This window comes from Nansenia antarctica (assembly GCF_963989245.1).
Source record: "Nansenia antarctica genome assembly, chromosome: 10".
NCBI classification, from domain to species: domain Eukaryota; kingdom Metazoa; phylum Chordata; class Actinopteri; order Argentiniformes; family Microstomatidae; genus Nansenia; species Nansenia antarctica.
Window position 1 is genome coordinate 24,950,949 of NC_137680.1, and position 17,914 is coordinate 24,968,862.

Genomic DNA, 17,914 nt, shown 5'->3' on the forward strand with positions numbered 1-17,914 from the left:
CATTCTAAGGCATGTCGCTGACTCAGGGCCTCTCTCTCTCTCCAAACAATGGCAGAGGCCCCTGGTCCCACAGGTATAAAATGGAGGGCTTCCCAACAGGTAGCAAGTCAGTCACTCACCACCACCTCTAGGTCCAGCAACAGCAGCTAGCTAACGCTACCAATATGACTACCGACATGAACATGATGGGTAAGATCACCTTCTACGAGGAGAGGAACTTCGGCGGTCGCTCCTACGACTGTATGAGCGACTGTTCCGACATGTCCTCCTACATGAGCCGCAGCCAGTCCTGCAGGGTGCACAACGGCTGCTGGATGGTCTATGAGCGCAACAACTACATGGGCAACCAGTGGTTCTTCAGGAGGGGAGAGTACTCCGACTACCAGAGCATGTTCAACTGGAACATGCAGTCCTGCCGCTACATCCCCATGGTAGGTCCACACGACCATCTATCTATCTATCTATCTATCTATCTATCTATCTATCTATCTATCTATCTATCTATCCTCCCACTAAACCCATGTTTTCCTGATCCCATTACAGCACAGGGGCAACTACAGGATGAGGATCTACGAGAGGGAGAGCTTCGCTGGTCAGATGCACGAGATGATGGACGACTGTGACTCCGTCATGGACCGTTACCGCATGAACAACTTCATGTCCTGCAACGTGATGGACGGCCACTGGCTCATGTACGACCAGGCCAACTACAGGGGCAGGCAGTGGTACATGAGGCCCGGCGAGTACAGGAACTTCAGGGATATGCACCAGGGCAACAACAACATGAGGTTCATGTCCATGAGGCGTATCATGGATTCCTGGTATTAGATTGTTGCTTGATTGGTTCTTTGAGAGATCTAAGAGACGTTGAATAAAGTTTTTAGAAAATGTACATTTTCAAGTTTTATGTTGTTTTTTTACTAGGTTTATGATGATAATAAAACACATGCAGACACGCACACACACACAGACTTCTCCTTTCTCCCTCTTTCTTTGTCTCTTCCTCTCATGCTTTCTCTCTCTCTCTCTCTCTCTCTCTCTCTCTCTCTCTCTCTCTCTCTTTCTCGCATGATAAGACGTGATGTCCAAAGAATGAGGGGTCGTGGTGGTTTAGTGGCTAGTGAGTTGGACTGGTGATTGGAGTTCTGAAACACCACCACTAGAAACACCACCAACAATTTCTAAGTGGTAAGCCTTGGGTCTAAGATAGCTGTGCCCCATACACCTAACGACTCCAGGTATCAGCTCTTACCCTGTCCGAGATTCCACGAGACCGTTTATTTTATGATCATGGCACGGTAGAGTTTTATAAATGACACTGTTGATTTGGTTTACCCAAACACACTACTCTGTGACGTTGATTTTCGATGCATATTATCTTTTTTTCCTCTTTTTTCTATTATCGTCTTCGCTCTTGTGTTCACTTCCTTTCAAGGGCAGCAATGCAGTCATCAACTACCTGCATCATTTTTATGGAGTTGGAGAAACATACATAGTTATCAGGAAAGACATCACTCCGCCCCACCCCCCGCCACCCCACTGTACTGTTATAGTATGATACCCGAGTGGACGGTGGCTATACTTTATAACTACTTCATAACTTGTTACTACTAATAACGGAGTCAAGGCGAAAGAACTCAGAACTCATCCAGGCATTAATAATCCATCTTTGAGCATCATAAACAGCCTCACTCAATAGAACCCAGTGCTCATTCTCTGGAAATAGTTTGTTGAATAAGAACAACAGTTGGGCATAGATACAGCATTTTGAACCATGTCATAATTTATTAGCTATTGATAGTACATTTTCTCTGCTTTGTGATTTCAGATGTACCAATATTTAAATAAGCATATCTTCTTCAACTTGTTTCTGATGAGAATGTATGACACATAATTCGAAAGCTTACAATCTGTCCTTTCAGAAGCAACTACATGTGACTCCGAGCTCAACCTTAACCGACAAGTGAGCTCCTTCGTGAAGTCATGTTTCTACCAACTACGTATCATAGCCAAGATCAAGTCCTTCCTCACCCCCAGTGACCTGAGGAGGGTCGTCCTCATGCTAATTTCATCTAGGCTCGACTACTGCAACTCACTCTATGCTGGACTTCCTGATAAGACCATCTACCGCCTGCAGCTAGTCCAAAATGGCGCTGCCAGGCTGGTGTCAGGCACTAAAATGAGGGACCACATCTACCCTGTCCTCATCTCCCTTCACTGGCTCCCAGTAAAGAAGAGAGTGAAGTTCAAGATCTGCAGCTTTGTCTACAAAGCTCTCAACAGTCTCGCCCCACCCTACATCAAGGACCTCCTGGACCTGTCTTCCACCTCAAGGCCCAGGCTCAGGTCCGACGCCCAACTCAGCCTGAGGGTCCCCCGCACCAACCTCAAGAGGAAGGGTGACCGTGCCTTTGCGGTGATAGCACCGACCCTGTGGAACGCGCTCCCTTCCGCCATCAAGTCTGCCCCCACTCTGGACTCCTTTAGAGCCAAGTTAAAAACCCACCTCTTCGTCAATGATGTTCCCTAAGTCTACTCCCTATTTGTTGTAAATTGTTTCCCTTGAGATGTTCGTTTAAGTAGTCTGTATCTGTTTGCTTTCTGTGTTCCTTGTCCTTGTCCTTGTCTTTATCTGTTCCTTTACCCGGGCTGCGCCCCGGGCCGATGTAAAAGTTGGATGGGGGGCGCATTATAAATAAAATTAACATTAACATTAACATTAACTACAACTACCTAAATATAGACAACTACAAATACTATTTGTACACAACTACACTAACCTGATTACAGACAGAGAGAAAATTAAATAAACACAAACAGACAAATTGAACATTCAATTTCTAGCTTATTGTACCAGTTTGTGAGTTAGATATGTGGTGGCTGGTCCCAACTTTAGGGACAGCCATGGGAAAAACTCACCATATGGAATGTTGTTCCTGTTATGTGTAAACTGCTGTGCCTGTCATGACTTCATGTGTTATTATTTTGTATTCATCATCATTTATGATCTGTTTTGTCATGTCACCTATTTGAATTTTCACAATGTCTTATACCAGTAAAGTATGATAGAAAGAGAGAGAGAGAAAGAGACAAAAGCCCTGTCCGGACGGCATATAAATTACCTGAGGACCTCAGATAAAAATTACCGAATTACCCCAGGTAAAACATATATTACCGAGGTCCTCAGGTAATGTATATGCCGTCCGGACAGGGCTAAAGAGAAAGAGGCAGAATGGAGAGAGAGAACAAACAAAGTGACAGTGAAGTCAATATCAAAGTCTGTGTGTGTGTGTGTGTGTGTGTGTGTTTTCATTGTACACTTTGTAAAAAACAACAACATATAACTTTACATTTAAAATGTTCTAAAAACTTTATTAAAAGTCTGTTAGATCTCTTGAAGAATCAATCAGGCAACATCTAGTACCAGGAATCCATGATGCGCCTCATGGACATGAACCTCATGTTGTTGTTGCCCATGTGCATATCCCTGAAGTTCCTGTACTCGCCGGGCCTCATGTACCACTGCCTGCCCCTGTAGCTGGGCTGCTCGTACATGAGCCAGTGGCCGTCCATCACGTTGCAGGACATGCAGTTGTTCATGCGGTAACGGTCCATGACGGAGTCACAGTCGTCCATCATCTCGTGCATCTGACCAGCGAAGCTCTCCCTCTCGTAGATCCTCATCCTGTAGTTGCCCCTGTGCTGTAATGGGATAAGGAATACATGGGTTTAATGGGATGATAGATAGATAGATAGATAGATAGATAGATAGATAGATAGATAGATAGATAGATAGATACAGTAGATTGTTGTGTGGACCTACCATGGGGATGTAGCGGCAGGACTGCATGTTCCAGTTGAACATGCTCTGGTAGTCGGAGTACTCGCCCCTCTTGAAGAACCACTGGTTGCCCATGTAGTTGTTGCGCTCATAGACCATCCAGCAGCCGTTGTGCACCCTGCAGGACTGGCTGCGGCTCATGTAGGAGGACATGTCGGGACAGTCGTTCATACAATCGTAGGAGCGGCCACCGAAGTTCCTCTCCTCGTAGAAGGTGATCTTGCCCATCATGTGCATGTCGGAAGTCATGTTGCTAGCGGTGGTTAGCTGCTAATGCTAGCTTCTGTTGCTGGTCCTAAAGGTGGTGGTGAGTGATTGACTTGCTACCTGTTGGCAAGCCCTCCATTTTATACCTGTGGTACCAGGGGCCTCTGCCATTGTTTGGAGAGAGAGAGCCCTGAGTCAGCAACATGCTATAGAATGCTATAGATTATTGGTCCCCCCCAGAGTGCATGGCAGACCTGGCTATGCAGGGAAGGCTGTGTATGCTCTGCCAACAGATGCACTTCCTCTTACAATGTCACACATGCAGTTATGCTAATTATAGATAAATATAACTACAACTACCTAATTACACACAACTACAAGAAATATGAAACACAGACAGACAAAATAAATGTTTAAATATCTATTTGGGGGAAAATCTTATTGTCCCATCTTGCCAGCTAGATATGTGGTGGCTGATCCCAACTTTAGGGACAGCCATCGTAAAAACTCGCCACATGAAATGTTGTTCCTGTTATGTGTAAATTGCTATGCCTGTCATGACATCATGTGTTATTATTTTTGTATTCATTATGTTGAAAATATCCATGATACGGACAGCCTTACATCCGACAACGAGTCGAATTAGAAGTCGCTGGGATAGAGATAACTGTGCCCTGAAGCCATTTCCTTAGATCTCAGGCCTCCCAAACCTCTCCTCGCATGGAGCCGTCCACCGGGGGAAGGGGATCTTTCATTTATGAACCAGAGGATGATGAAGCTCTAAGCCTGTCCGTTCCTGAGACTGAGAGCGAGGGGTCAGTAACACTCAGGGACACTGAATCAGAGCACAATTGGTCAGAAGTATCACCAGTGCGGGAAACTAGGTTCCAATAGTATGACCCAGATGAATACGCAGGCGAGCCTAGTGCAGAGGGGAGTCCAGTCGAGGGTTATAGCCAAAAATACAGAAATACTGCCTTATATTTGAGGGGGAGGCAAAAGGCACAGTGGGATAAGGCCAGATATTCAGCCCAGTTCAGTAAACATATCCCCCATCCCCGGACAACGGCTAAACCAACGGCTAACGACCCAGCGACTGAGGCCAAAAATAGATCCCGGTCTCGCTGAAATCTCCCGCCAGGATGGACCCTCCTAGACCCGGTTCAGTTTGACAGGCCTGTGCATGGCATCACCGATGTCACACGTTCCTCAAACTCCACTATACTGATTACATCAGAGGATGAAGAAGAGCAACTAGCCACAGGGTGGACAGACCTGATACCTGGAGTCGACAAATCAAACTCAGCTTCTGCTTTGCAATGTTAGAGTCCATTCTCCTATACGGCTGTGAATGCTGAACCTTGAAGCCTACCCTGCAGAAGTCCCTAGATGGGTGCTACACCTGAATGCTGCGTGCAGTACTTAACATCGACAAGAGCGTGCATATTACCAACAAGTATCTGTATGGGAGGTCACCATGAATAAGCGAAAAAATAGCAGTCAGGAAAATAAGGCTGGCAGGTCACAGCCAGAGACACCAGGAGCTGCCAGCCAGCAAACTGGTTCTGTGGGAGCCAACACACGAGCAACGATCACGAGGGCATCCCACACTAACATACGTGGACGTACTCAAGAAAGATGCAGGAGCGGAAAGTACCAGCGAGCTAGCCAGATGTATGGAAGATCGGGATGACTGGAAGCGCCGATGGAGGGCTCGTCCGAGGACGACCTAGTAGTAGTAGTAGTAGTAGTGCGGTGTATGGGGCACAGGTATTTTAAACCCAAGGCTTACCACTCAGAAATTCTCCCCCGGCCAATACCTGGAGTGATCCCAGCCAATTGGGCTGTAAAACTTAGAGGGTTTCTCACTGAATAATGCTTGGTCTCACACTTGGATTATTGGGGAAGTGAAACCGATTTATAGAAGACAGACAGAGTAGGGACAAAGAGGTTTGTGATTCATTCAATTTCCTTTTTACTATTTACAACAATATTATGACTTTCAAATGACTTAATGATTGTATTTAATTTCTTTAATTTCTTATTTTTTATAAATGTAACTTTTTAAAAAATGTTTATATCATATCCTTGATATCATGATATATTTATATCCATGTACTGATATTTTTACCATTCTTTACTAATTAATTTTAAAAAATCACGTGAGCAATTGACAAGAGGGGTTCAATGATTTGACATGGTATTAGGATGATGATGATTATTAGTGTTTTTATAACCGCTAAACTGAGGCATCTGGGATCTCGATGTTACAGATGTTGTACAGTTCATGAATTTGGAAATGATGTGAGGCCTTGCGGTGTATTGAAGCACAGATATTTCCAAGACAAAACTAGAATCTTAATAGTTAAAAACAGTTAGAAGGTATATGCCTCGGATCTATTCTGGGTGGTCCGAGGCGAGGGACAGATACCTTCGGTTCTATCCTGGTTTATGGTGGGTGGTTTAGTAACAAGGCTTAGAGGCAGGGTACGGTATTAATTAGAAAATTCCCTATGTAACTGAAGTCAATTGTGCCTTCCTTCCCGATAAACTAATTACCTGCAACCACAACAACTCGCACTTGTTAAGGATAGAGCTGTCATTAACTACAGGGGCCTATGTGCCATATCCTGTTGTGTGTTACTTGTGGGGTATGGCAATAGGAGGTAGCAAGTGAGACTGTAGGACATAGGCAGTGAACAGCAGGGTGAATCTATTCCTAAATATCTAAGACAACCAAGCGGGTAAGAGCCGTTGTGTCATAGATTTGACCTTTTATACAGACGGATAGAACCGGATCACTGTACTGTGCTATTGCCGGGAGACAATCATCATTTATCATCTGATTTATCACATCACCTATTTGAGTTCTCATCAGATCATGTCTTGTCATGCCAGTAAAGAGAGAGAGAGAGAATGAGAGAATGAGAGGAGGAAGAGACAAAGAGAAAGAGGGAGAAACGAGAGAGAGAGAGAGAGAGAGAGAGAGAGAGAGAGAGAGAGAGAGAGAGAGAGAGAGGGAGAGCAGAGGAGTTACAGTGCTGTCAAAAACAAGGTGTGCATGTGTGTGGACGTGTTCCTATAGTTACAGTATGTGTCTGTGTGTGTGTCCCATGTGTGTTTGTGTGTGTCTGTGTGCATGCCTGTAAAAAACAAACAACTTCAAAAATTTAAATTTTCTAAAAACTTTATTCAACGTCTCTTAGATCTCTCAAAGAAATAATCAAGCAGCTTCTAGTACCAGGAATCCATGATGCGCCTCATGGACATGAACCTCATGTTGTTGTTGCCCTGGTACATATCCCTGAAGTTCCTGTACTCGCCGGGCCTCATGTACCACTGCCTGCCCCTGTACTGCTCCTGCTCGTACATGAGCCAGTGGCCGTCCATCACGTTGCAGGACATGCAGTTGTTCATGCGGTAGCGGTCCATGATGGAGTCACAGTCGTCCATCATCTCGTGCATCTGACCAGCGAAGCTCTCCCTCTCGTAGATCCTCATCCTGTAGTTGCCCCTGTGCTGTAATGGGACCAGGAAAACATGGGTTTAATTGGAGGAACGACAGATAGATAAATAGATAGATAGATAGTATGACATAGATAGATAGATAGATAGATAGATAGATAGATAGATAGATAGATAGATAGATAGATAGATAGATAGATAGATAGATAGATAGATAGATAGATAGATAGATAGATAGATAGACAGATAGATAAATAGATAGATAGATAGTATGACATAGATAGATAGATAGATAGATAGATAGATAGATAGATAGATAGACAGACAGATAGACAGACAGATAGACAGACTGTCAGATAGCTATTCGTGTGGACCTACCATGGGGATGAAGCGACAGGACATGATGTTCCAGTTGAACATGTTCTGGTAGTCGGAGTACTCTCCCCTCTTGAAGAACCACTGGTTGCCCATGTAGTTGTTGCGCTCATAGACCATCCAGCAGCCGTTGTGCACCCTGCAGGACTGGCTGCGGCTCATGTAGGAGGACATGTCGTTACAGTCGCTCATACAGTCGTAGGAGCGGCCGCCGAAGTTCCTCTCCTCGTAGAAGGTGATCTTGCCCATCATGTGCATATCGGAAGTCATTTTGTTAGCGGTGGTTAGCTGCTAATGCTAGCTGCTGTTGCTGGTCCTAGAGGTGGTGGTGGTGACTGACTTGCTACCTGTTAGGAAGCCCTCCATTTTATACCCTTGGGCCTGGGGCCTCTGCCATTGTTGGGGGGAGAATGAGAGGCCATGAGTCAGCGACATGCTATAGAAGGCTATAGAGGGGGGTCCCCCCCTCTGCTCTGTTACTTCTCAAAGAAGTTTAACAACAGTCAGTCATGCTAGTCTACAATAGAGCAGGAGACTCTGACTCTGTTGCTCACGCTTCAGTTCTTTGAAGTTCACGTAGGATCTGGTGTTACGCCTGTGATCATACGTGACACGTTCTAGTGTTTTGCTCCGCATGTTGGCATCCGATAAATGTGAATACATTTCCGCGTTGTTGAAAATCACATCGCTAGTCAATTAACCCAGCCTATTTTTTTAGTCTTATAACAATGTTAAGTAGTGTTATAGTTAACTAGGTAGCAGTGGGGATAACTCACCGAATCCATTGCGTTGCAGTATTTTGGCTTGACTAGCGAGTTTGTGTTTTGATTCTCAACAACGTTAAAACGTAGTTCCGTGTTTCAAAATAAAAGTCTGAACATTTTGATTGGTTGCCGACATACGGACCAAAACACATTGGTCGCTGATGTTCCACGGTTTTAATTTGGAGACCCGACACAGGAAAGTGACACACTCAACTCTTCCTGTCTCCCCCCCCCTCTGACTCACAGGTGGCAACACGTGTCTCTGCGTGTCTTGCAGACATTTCTGCTTGGATGTCAGCCCACCACCTCAATCTCAACCGTAACAAGACTGAGCTACTCTTCCTCCCTGGAAAAGCCTGCGCTCTCCAAGACTTCTCCATCACAGTAGACAACTCTATGGTGACCTCCTCCAGGACAGACAAGAACCTTGGGGTGATCCTCGACAGCCACTTATCCTGTAATGTGAAAATCACACCAACAGCTGTTCCTTTCATATTCCGAAAATGTAAGTGTTGAAGAGCTAACTCAATATATCAAAAAAACTGTTTAAGGATCACTAAATACTTAATTTGTTAGCAATGTTAACTTGTTTGCGAGTTTACTGGCTGCAACCACGCCCATAACCAACCACCCCCATAAATATGGCCGCATGTGTTTGTGTTTTTTATTTGTTTACAAAATGGAGGCTAACGCTCCTGTCACTTTCTTTCAGCAGCCGGTAGAACCATCGACAGTGGAGAATTTATTAACTTGTTCATCTTGGATTACATACATGCTGGCATTAACTCGGACTCGGAATCTGAAGATGAAGAAGACAGCATTTCACACATCGATCTTGACCTCAGTTCTGACAAGGAGGAGGAGGAGCAGGACAATGTGTGGCTGTGGGCATCGAAAAGGTTTTAAGATCAGTTGATGTTATAACAGTGGACACCGATTATGCAAAAGAAATGAAGAAGATAGAAACTTTAATTGCAAGTGCCAGCAAAGATGGGAAGATAATTCAAAACAACAGGCTGTCTCTTGCAGCCAAAGACTGTCTCCAGAATTGATCTACAACACTAGACTTAACACAGCGTCATTGTCAGCAGACAACAGAGACATGCTTGTTTTGGGAACTATACTGGCATCATTCATGTCGTCTGCCGACACACCATCTGCTTTGTACTTAACTGTACTTGGCTGAGGAAGTCATCGCTTCCTCAGATCTCAAGCACCAAACCCCCGACAGATCTGTGCTGGCAGTGTCAGAGGAATAACTACCAGCTGCCTCGAAGTACCAATCTGCCGGACCAGGTGAAATCAGCCAAACTGAAAAATCTGCAACAGCATCTCGACCTTGTCGCGAAGGAGCGGCCATTCTACCAGGACTTGTATCTGTCAGGATTTGCATCTGTCTCGAGGCCCCTCCAGACCTGCAAGCAGGCGGATCACAATGCACTACGGTTTTGAATAGGTGAACAGATGAGAATAAGTTCATTACACACACTGTTGATTTGGTTTACCAAAACAAACTACTATGTTAGACAGATGTTTATTTCTATAAAAAATAATCTTCGAAACTATTACTTAGAAATAAGAAGCGCCAGACAATATTTTTTCTCTAAGATCATAAACAATAATATCAATAACGCCTGCATCCTTTCAATACTGTTGACAGAATAACAATAAATTAGGGTTATAATAACCCTAACAATAAACAATAAATTAGAAGCCATTAAACAAGGCATTAGCTACTCTGTGTCAAGCATTAAAACCATGTCTCCACTAATAGCCCCAGATAGAGCTAGAGCTGACATAACAATCATGTCACAATTCAACACCATCGATTATAAGACTTGAGATAAATGTCAAGTCACGTCTTAAACCATCCACCTGTGCCCTTGATGTCCTGCCAACAAGCTTTTTAAAAAACATATACAGCTGCATGGCAGAAGAATTAATACAAATAATCAACACTTCCCTTTCATCAGGAGTATTCCCTGAAAACTGCAGTTATCAAGCCTTTACTAAAAAAAGAACAACTACAGACCTATATCAAACGTTTCCTCTGCAGGAAAAATAATTGAAATAACTGCCCACTTAGGAAATATTTGACGCTAAATGATCTCATCGATAACTTTCAATCTGCACTGAAATAGCCCTTATAAAGGTCTACAAATACATAGCACTGAAACAGCCCTTATAAAGGTCCTTAATGACATTTGTGTAAACACCGACAACACTGTCCTAAACTGGTTTGGATCCTACCTAGAGGACAGAAGCTACTATGTCTCCATTGGCCACTTTGTGTCCAACCAAATTAAAATGACGTGGAGTTCTCCAAGGATCAATCCTTGGCCCCCTTCTATTCAATCTCTAAATACTTCCATTAGGACACGTCATAAAAAAGGGTTAGGGTTAGACAAAATTGCCTACCACGACTATGAGGATGACACTCAAATCTACAAAGCCCTCTCACCAAACGACTAGTCCCATCGCCAATCTCTGTAATTGCATTGAACAAATAAACGCCTGGATGACACAAAATTGCCTCCAACTAAACAAGGACAAAATATGATAATTGTATTCGGTGCCCCTGACAAAGTCAGTGCAAAACATGATTCAGCCTTAACTGGACTTGGCCAGGTAGAATTAACTTTTTCAGAAGATGAGAGAATTCTGTTCTGATCAGGCACGAAACATCACACGCCCTCCACCAAACTCCTCTAGATGCATTATGGACTATAACCGTCGTAAAAACTCACCACATGGAATGTTGTTCCTGTTATGTGTAAATTGCTGTGCCTGTCATGACTTCATGTGTTATTTTATATTCATCATCATTTATTGTTTTGTCACATCACCTATTTGAGTTGCTATGAGATAATGTCTTATCGTGCCAGTATAGCGAGCGAGCGTGTGTGTGTGTGTGTGTGTGTGTGTGTGTGTGTGTGTGTGTCTGCATGTGTGCCTGTGTGTGTGTGTGTGTGTGTGTGTTTATTATCATCATACGCCTTGTAAAAAAAAAAACACACAACTTCAGAATTAAACATTTCTACACATTTTATTCAACGTTTCTCTCGATCAAGCAGCTTCTAGTACCAGGAATCCATGATGCGCCTCATGGACATGAACCTCATATCGTTGTTGCCCTGGCACATCTCCCTGAAGTTCCTGTACTCGCCGGGCCTCATGTACCACTGCCTGCCCCTGTAGCTGGGCTGCTCGTACATGAGCCAGTGGCCGTCCATCACGTTGCAGGACATGCAGTTGTTCATGCGGTAACGGTCCTGGATGTTGTCACAGTCGTCCATCATCTCGTGCATCTGACCTCCGAAGCTCTCCCTCTCGTAGATCCTCATCTTGTAGTTGCCCCTGTGCTGTAATGGGATCAGGAAAACATGGGTTTAATGGGACGATAGATAGATAGATAGATAGATAGATAGATAGATAGATAGATAGATAGATAGATAGATAGATAGATAGATAGATAGATAGATAGATAGATAGATAGATAGATAGTCGTGTGGACCTACCATGGGGATGTAACGGCAGGACTGCATGTTCCAGTTGAACATGCTCTGGTAGTCGGAGTACTCTCCCCTCTTGAAGAACCACTGGTTGCCCATGTAGTTGTTGCGCTCATAGGTCATCCAGCAGCCGTTGTGCACCCTGCAGGACTGGCAGCGGCTCATGTAGGAGGACATGTCGGGACAGTCGCTCATACAGTCGTAGGAGCGGCCTCCGAAGTTCCTGTCCTCGTAGAAGGTGATCTTACCCATCATGCCCATGCCGGAAGAGGAAGTCATGTTGTTGCTGGTCCTAGAGGTGGTCGTGAGTGACTGACTTGCTACCTGTTGGCAAGCCCTCTATTTTATACCTGTGGGACCAGGGGCCTCTGCCATTGTTTGGAGAGAGAAAGAGGCCCTGAGTCAGCGACATGCTATAGAATGCTATAGATATGGGTCCCCCCCCAGTGAGCATGGCTGACCTGGCTACCCAGGGAAGGCTGTGTATGCTCTGACAACATGTGCACTGCCTCCTACAATGTCACACATATGCAGTTATGATAATTATAACTACAACTACAACTACCTAATCTACAACTACATACCTAATTATACACAACTACAACTACAAATCCCTAATTATACACAAATACAACTACCTAATAATACACAACTACAACTACCTAATTATACATATGTATGTACTTCCATTCCCCCTAGAAATCCTATCTATGTCTGATCACATCCAGTTTGCAAATCAAACACTGAACACCAGAGAATCCTACAAATATCTGATTGATCCACACCTCACTTGTCAAAACCACACTAACGAAGAAGTTAAATCAGAAATGGTATGTTTATAACAAGATTAGACCATATCGCACCCATATTGTCTCAGACACATATCGACATGCAATCATTCTTTCAACAATATCATACTGTCTCCCAATTTGGTCCCTCACCTCAAAGGAAATCACTGAACCAATAGCAAGACTATATGTGACACGTTCTAGTGTTTTGGTCCGCATGTCAGCAACCAATCAAAATGTTCTGACTTTTATTTTGAAAAACAGAACTACATTTCAACGTTGTTGAGAATCACAACACAAACTCGCTAATCAAGCCAAAATACTGCAACGCTGCATTCGGTGAGTAATCCCCAATCAAAACATCGCCAGATTACGACCCTCCCTCACTGACTCCGTTGCCGAAACCCTCATCCACGCCTTCGTCACCTCCCGTCTGGACTATTGTAATGGAGTCCTGTTCGGGGTTTCCAATAAAGCCCTGGACAGGCTCCAGTATGTGCAGAACTCAGCTGCCAGGGTCCTCACCCACACCAAGCCCTTGCAGCACATCACCCCCACCCTCATTCACCTCCACTGGCTCCCGGTCAAGTCCCGCTTCACATACAAAATCCTCCTCCTCACCTACAAATCCCTCCAACCTGTGGTCAGCAGACATGGGCCTGCTATCCACCGCACCAACCTACGGACCTTTGGGGACAGAGCCTTCAGCGTGGCCGCACCTACCCTCTGGAACTCCCACCCCATAGTGATCCGCAACGCCCCCACCCTGGAATCCTTCAAATTAGCCCTCAAAACACATCTGTTCTCCAAGGCCTTTGGCCCCTAGTCATTGTTTCAGTTTTGCTTTGTTGGTTTTCTGTTTTGTCTGTCCGATCATTCCCTTGTAAAGCGTCCTTGGGCTTTTTGAAAGGCGCTATATACATTTAAGTTATTATTATTATTATTATTATTATTATTATTATTATTATTATTATTATTACTGCTACCTAGTTAAATATAACACTACTTTACATTGTTAGCAGGCTCACAAAACAAGCTGTGTTAGTTGACTAGCGATGTGTCATTGATTTTCAACAACACGGATAGGTATTCACATTTTTTTCCCGGAAGAAAGGTCAGAAGATTATGGATCGGACATCGGAATGCCGACATGTGGACCAAAACACTAGAACGTGTCTGTAATGATGGTTCTTTGATGATTGATTGATGGGTGGTGGCCGAGATAGGTGGAAAACAAAGTAATTAAAGATTCTGGCTCAAAGTAGACAATTAAAGTAAAAGTTTATTTCTAAGATTCACGACGCCGGGTGAGAGAGAACGCACAACAATATGTTTGTAGACAGTGCCTCTTATACCCCGCTAGTTGATGATCAAGCAAGCAGCTGTCTAACAATCACAACCATTGACATGGCTCCATTCAGTCTGCTTGACCCTGAAGGGTACCCCAACCGCCGTTCTAACTCTGCTCCATAAGGAGCTGATTCTCTGTCAGTCCTGAGAATCCTGATGACCCATTGACCCATGGTCTAAATTAGTCTCTAGTTTAGTTTACAAGTTACAAGCATCGAATGAGGTAGAGATGTTGACTGAGTGTTTAACAGTTTAGATGGCACAACTTGATTATGATTAAAGTTTATACAGAGTATTTAAAGTGCAGACCTATCCTTCCTATTATGTATCTCTACTATCTCTATCACAAGAAAATTAAAAATAAAAATATGAGTGGGACTGCCCCAATCATTAAAAAAAAGAAAGATCCTTGGCAACCTTCCCCCTTGGACTCACCACTGCGCTGCACTTTCACACTCCAATGCCCTGACGAACAACCGAGCCATTAAATGTCTCTTCCACATCGTAAACAATAACTCCCCCCCAACACTTACTGCTCTACTTCCAAGACAAAATACAAGACAAGAACGCATCACTAGGTCAATTACACTTGCACTTATCCGAGTTCCAGCTTACAAAAACAATTATGGTCAGAGATCATTTTTTCACACATAGGCAAGGCAAGTTTATTTGTATAGCACATTTTATACAACAGGGGCAATTCAAAGTTATTTTCAGCATTACAAAGATACAACAAGAGGAGAAACAGATTTAAAAAGAAAAGTAAGATGATAGAATAGATAGATATAGATATAGATAAACATTTATAAGATAATGAATAAGGTAATAACAATCAATAAAAAATACTTGGATGGAAGTGTTAGTGTTTAATCATAACTGTTGCAAAACAGGAAGGTTTTTACCTTAGATTTAAATATTTTTAGAGTTTGGGCCTGTTTGATTTCTTCAGGGAGTTTGTTCCAGGAGCATGTGGCAGAGTGACTAAAAGCTGCTGCACCGTGTTTTGTTTTCACTCTTGGAATGATTAGCTGATTAGTCTCAGCTGACCTTAGGGGTCTTGCTGGAATAAAGGGAGGGAGGAGATCTGATATGTATTTTTGTCCAAGAACATTTTGTGATTTGTATACAATTCTACAATTACAAATACAATTCTGAGAGACTGGTAGTCAGTGTAGGGATTTCAGGATTGGTGTAATGTGTTCAAACTTCTTAGTTTTTGTTAGGAACCTAGCAGAGGCGATTTGGATGAGCTGCAATTCACGAACAGCTCCTTTAGATAGGCCTGTTAGTAGACCATTACAATATTCAGGTCTACTCAAAACAAATGCATGGATGAGCTTTTCAAGGTCTTGTTTGGACATCAAACCTCTCATTCTTATTATGTTTTTCAGGTGATAGTAAGCTGATTTAGTTATCTAGTTTATGTGGCTGTTGAAGTTTAGATAAGTCTAGAATAGCACACACAAGACTTCTGATCTGTTTTTTAGTTTGAAGAGAGAGAGAATCAAGTTTTGCACTGACTTTCAATGTTTTGTCAGGTGCACTGAATATTACCTCCAATTATCTAAATGTTGTCCTTGTTTAGCTGGAGGAAGTTTCTTGTCATCCAGGCGTTTATTTGTTCAATGGAATTACAGAGATTGTCGATGGGACTATAGTCGTTCGGTGAGAGGGCTATGTAGATTTGAATGTCGTCTGCATAGTTGTGGTTTGTTATTTTTTATGAAGTGTCCCAATGGAAGGAAGTAGAGATTGAATAGAATGGGGCATGGATTGATCTTTGGGGAGCCCCACATGTCATTTGAATTTTGTTGGACACAAAGTTGTCACTGGAGACATCGTAGCTTCTGTCCTGTAGGTAGGATCTAAACCAGTTCAGGGCAGTCCCCGAAAGTCCTACCCATCTATTAGAATGTTGTGGTCTACAGTTTCATCGACAGTGTCACATACACCGAAATCTGGAATGACATCCCACATTACATTAGACAAACAACCTCTATCGCACATTTCAAACAAGCATGTAAACACCATCTGATGGAAGGATACACCTGCAACCACGGATCCAAATCACATACAGTACCAGTCAAAAGTTTGGACACACTTTCCCATTCAATTGAATAGGGAAGTGTGTCCAAACGTTTAACTGGTACTGGATAACGACCTACTCACTCAGTATCTATCTCACCGTTCCATCTTGCCAGCTAGATATGTGGAGGCTGGTACCAACTTTAGGGACAACCTTCAAATCAAATCAACTAGGCTATTTGAGTTCTCACGAGATCATGTCTTATCGTGCCAGTAAATGAGTGTGAGAGAGGACAAATGAGAGGAGGAAGAGACAGAGAGAGAGAGAGAGAGAAAGAAAGAGAGAGAGAGAGAGAAAGAAGAGGAGAGCGGAGGGAGAGAACAATAGAAAGAGGGAGAAAGCAGAGCAAGAGAGAGTGAGCAGAGGAATGATAGTCCTGTCAAAGTGTGTGTTTGTGTGTGTCCGTGGGTGTGTGCGTGCCTATGTGTGTATGTCTGTGTGTGTGTGTGTCATCGTACACCTTGTAAAAAAAAACGTAAAATTCCAAATTTTCTAAAAAACTTTATTCAACTTCTCTTAGATCTCTCTAAGTACCAATCAAGCAGCTTCTAGTACCAGGAATCCATGATGCGCCTCATGGACATGAACCTCATATCGTTGTTTCCCTGGCACATCTCCCTGAAGTTCCTGTACTCGCCGGGCCTCATGTACCACTGCCTGCCCCTGTAGCTGGGCTGCTCGTACATGAGCCAGTGGCCGTCCATCACGTTGCAGGACATGCAGTTGTTCATGCGGTAGCGGTCCTGGATGTTGTCACAGTCGTCCATCATCTCGTGCATCTGACCTCCGAAGCTCTCCTTCTCGTAGATCCTCATCCTGTAGTTGCCCCTGTGCTGTAATGGGATCAGGAAAACATGGGTTTAATGGGAGGATCGACAGATAGATAGATAGATAGATAGATAGATAGATAGATAGATAAATAGATAGATGGTTGTGTGGACCTACCATGGGGATGTAACGACAGGACTGCATGTTCCAGTTGAACATGCTGTTGTAGTCGGAGTACTCTCCCCTCCTGAAGAACCACTGGTTGCCCATGTAGTTGTTGCGCTCATAGGCCATCCAGCAGCCGTTGTGCACCCTGCAGGACTGGCTGCGGCTCATGTAGGAGGACATGTCGGGGCAGTCGCTCATACAATCGTAGGAGCGGCCTCCGAAGTTCCTCTCCTCGTAGAAGGTGATCTTACCCATCATGCTCATGCCGGAAGAGGAAGTCATGCTAGCTGCTGTTGCTGGTCCTAGAGGTCGTGAGTTACTGACTTGCTACCTGTTGGGAAGCCCTCCATTTTATACCTGTGGGACAAGGGGCCTCTGCCATTGTTTGGAGAGAGAAAGAGGCCCTGAGTCAGCGACATGCTATAGAAGGCTATAGAGGGTGGGCCTCCCCACAGAATATGTTAGAGAGGCTGTTTCTCTTCTAATGGGGGGTGGGCGTGTTTCTCTTCCAATGGGGGGTGGGCGGGGTTGGGGGGACCTGGCTCTCCAGAGAAGAAAGGCCCTGTGTCCACTGGCCACAAAACAAGATG

At 43.9% G+C, this 17,914-nt stretch overlaps 5 protein-coding genes across 5 annotated transcripts; 1 reads left to right on the top strand and 4 right to left on the bottom strand.

Annotated features, from left to right (window-relative positions):
• Window positions 1-173: 173 nt before the first annotated feature.
• LOC308166962 (gamma-crystallin M2-like) lies at window positions 174-828 on the top strand (the record flags this gene model as incomplete). The annotated part of the gene is made up of 2 exons (XM_080541289.1): window positions 174-431; window positions 544-828. The coding sequence occupies exons 1-2, from the start codon at window positions 177-179 to the stop codon at window positions 826-828; spliced, it is 540 nt and encodes a 179-aa protein (XP_080397415.1). The 5' UTR covers window positions 174-176.
• Window positions 829-3,417: 2,589 nt separating this feature from the next.
• LOC308166946 (gamma-crystallin M2-like) lies at window positions 3,418-4,090 on the bottom strand (the record flags this gene model as incomplete). The annotated part of the gene is made up of 2 exons (XM_080541273.1): window positions 3,418-3,702; window positions 3,824-4,090. The coding sequence occupies 2 exons, from the start codon at window positions 4,088-4,090 to the stop codon at window positions 3,418-3,420; spliced, it is 552 nt and encodes a 183-aa protein (XP_080397399.1).
• A 3,192-nt stretch (window positions 4,091-7,282) lies between these two features.
• Window positions 7,283-8,140, bottom strand: LOC308166955 (gamma-crystallin M2-like; the record flags this gene model as incomplete). The annotated part of the gene is made up of 2 exons (XM_080541282.1): window positions 7,283-7,567; window positions 7,892-8,140. 2 exons carry the CDS (start codon window positions 8,138-8,140, stop codon window positions 7,283-7,285), a joined length of 534 nt encoding a protein of 177 aa, XP_080397408.1.
• A 3,589-nt stretch (window positions 8,141-11,729) lies between these two features.
• On the bottom strand, window positions 11,730-12,443 carry LOC308166939 (gamma-crystallin M2-like; the record flags this gene model as incomplete). Its single annotated transcript, XM_080541265.1, has 2 exons — window positions 11,730-12,014; window positions 12,171-12,443. 2 exons carry the CDS (start codon window positions 12,441-12,443, stop codon window positions 11,730-11,732), a joined length of 558 nt encoding a protein of 185 aa, XP_080397391.1.
• A 4,493-nt stretch (window positions 12,444-16,936) lies between these two features.
• Window positions 16,937-17,594, bottom strand: LOC308166958 (gamma-crystallin M2-like; the record flags this gene model as incomplete). Its single annotated transcript, XM_080541285.1, has 2 exons — window positions 17,334-17,594; window positions 16,937-17,221 (listed from the first exon to the last, which is right to left on the bottom strand). Exons 1-2 carry the CDS (start codon window positions 17,586-17,588, stop codon window positions 16,937-16,939), a joined length of 540 nt encoding a protein of 179 aa, XP_080397411.1. The 5' UTR covers window positions 17,589-17,594.
• Window positions 17,595-17,914: the final 320 nt, after the last annotated feature.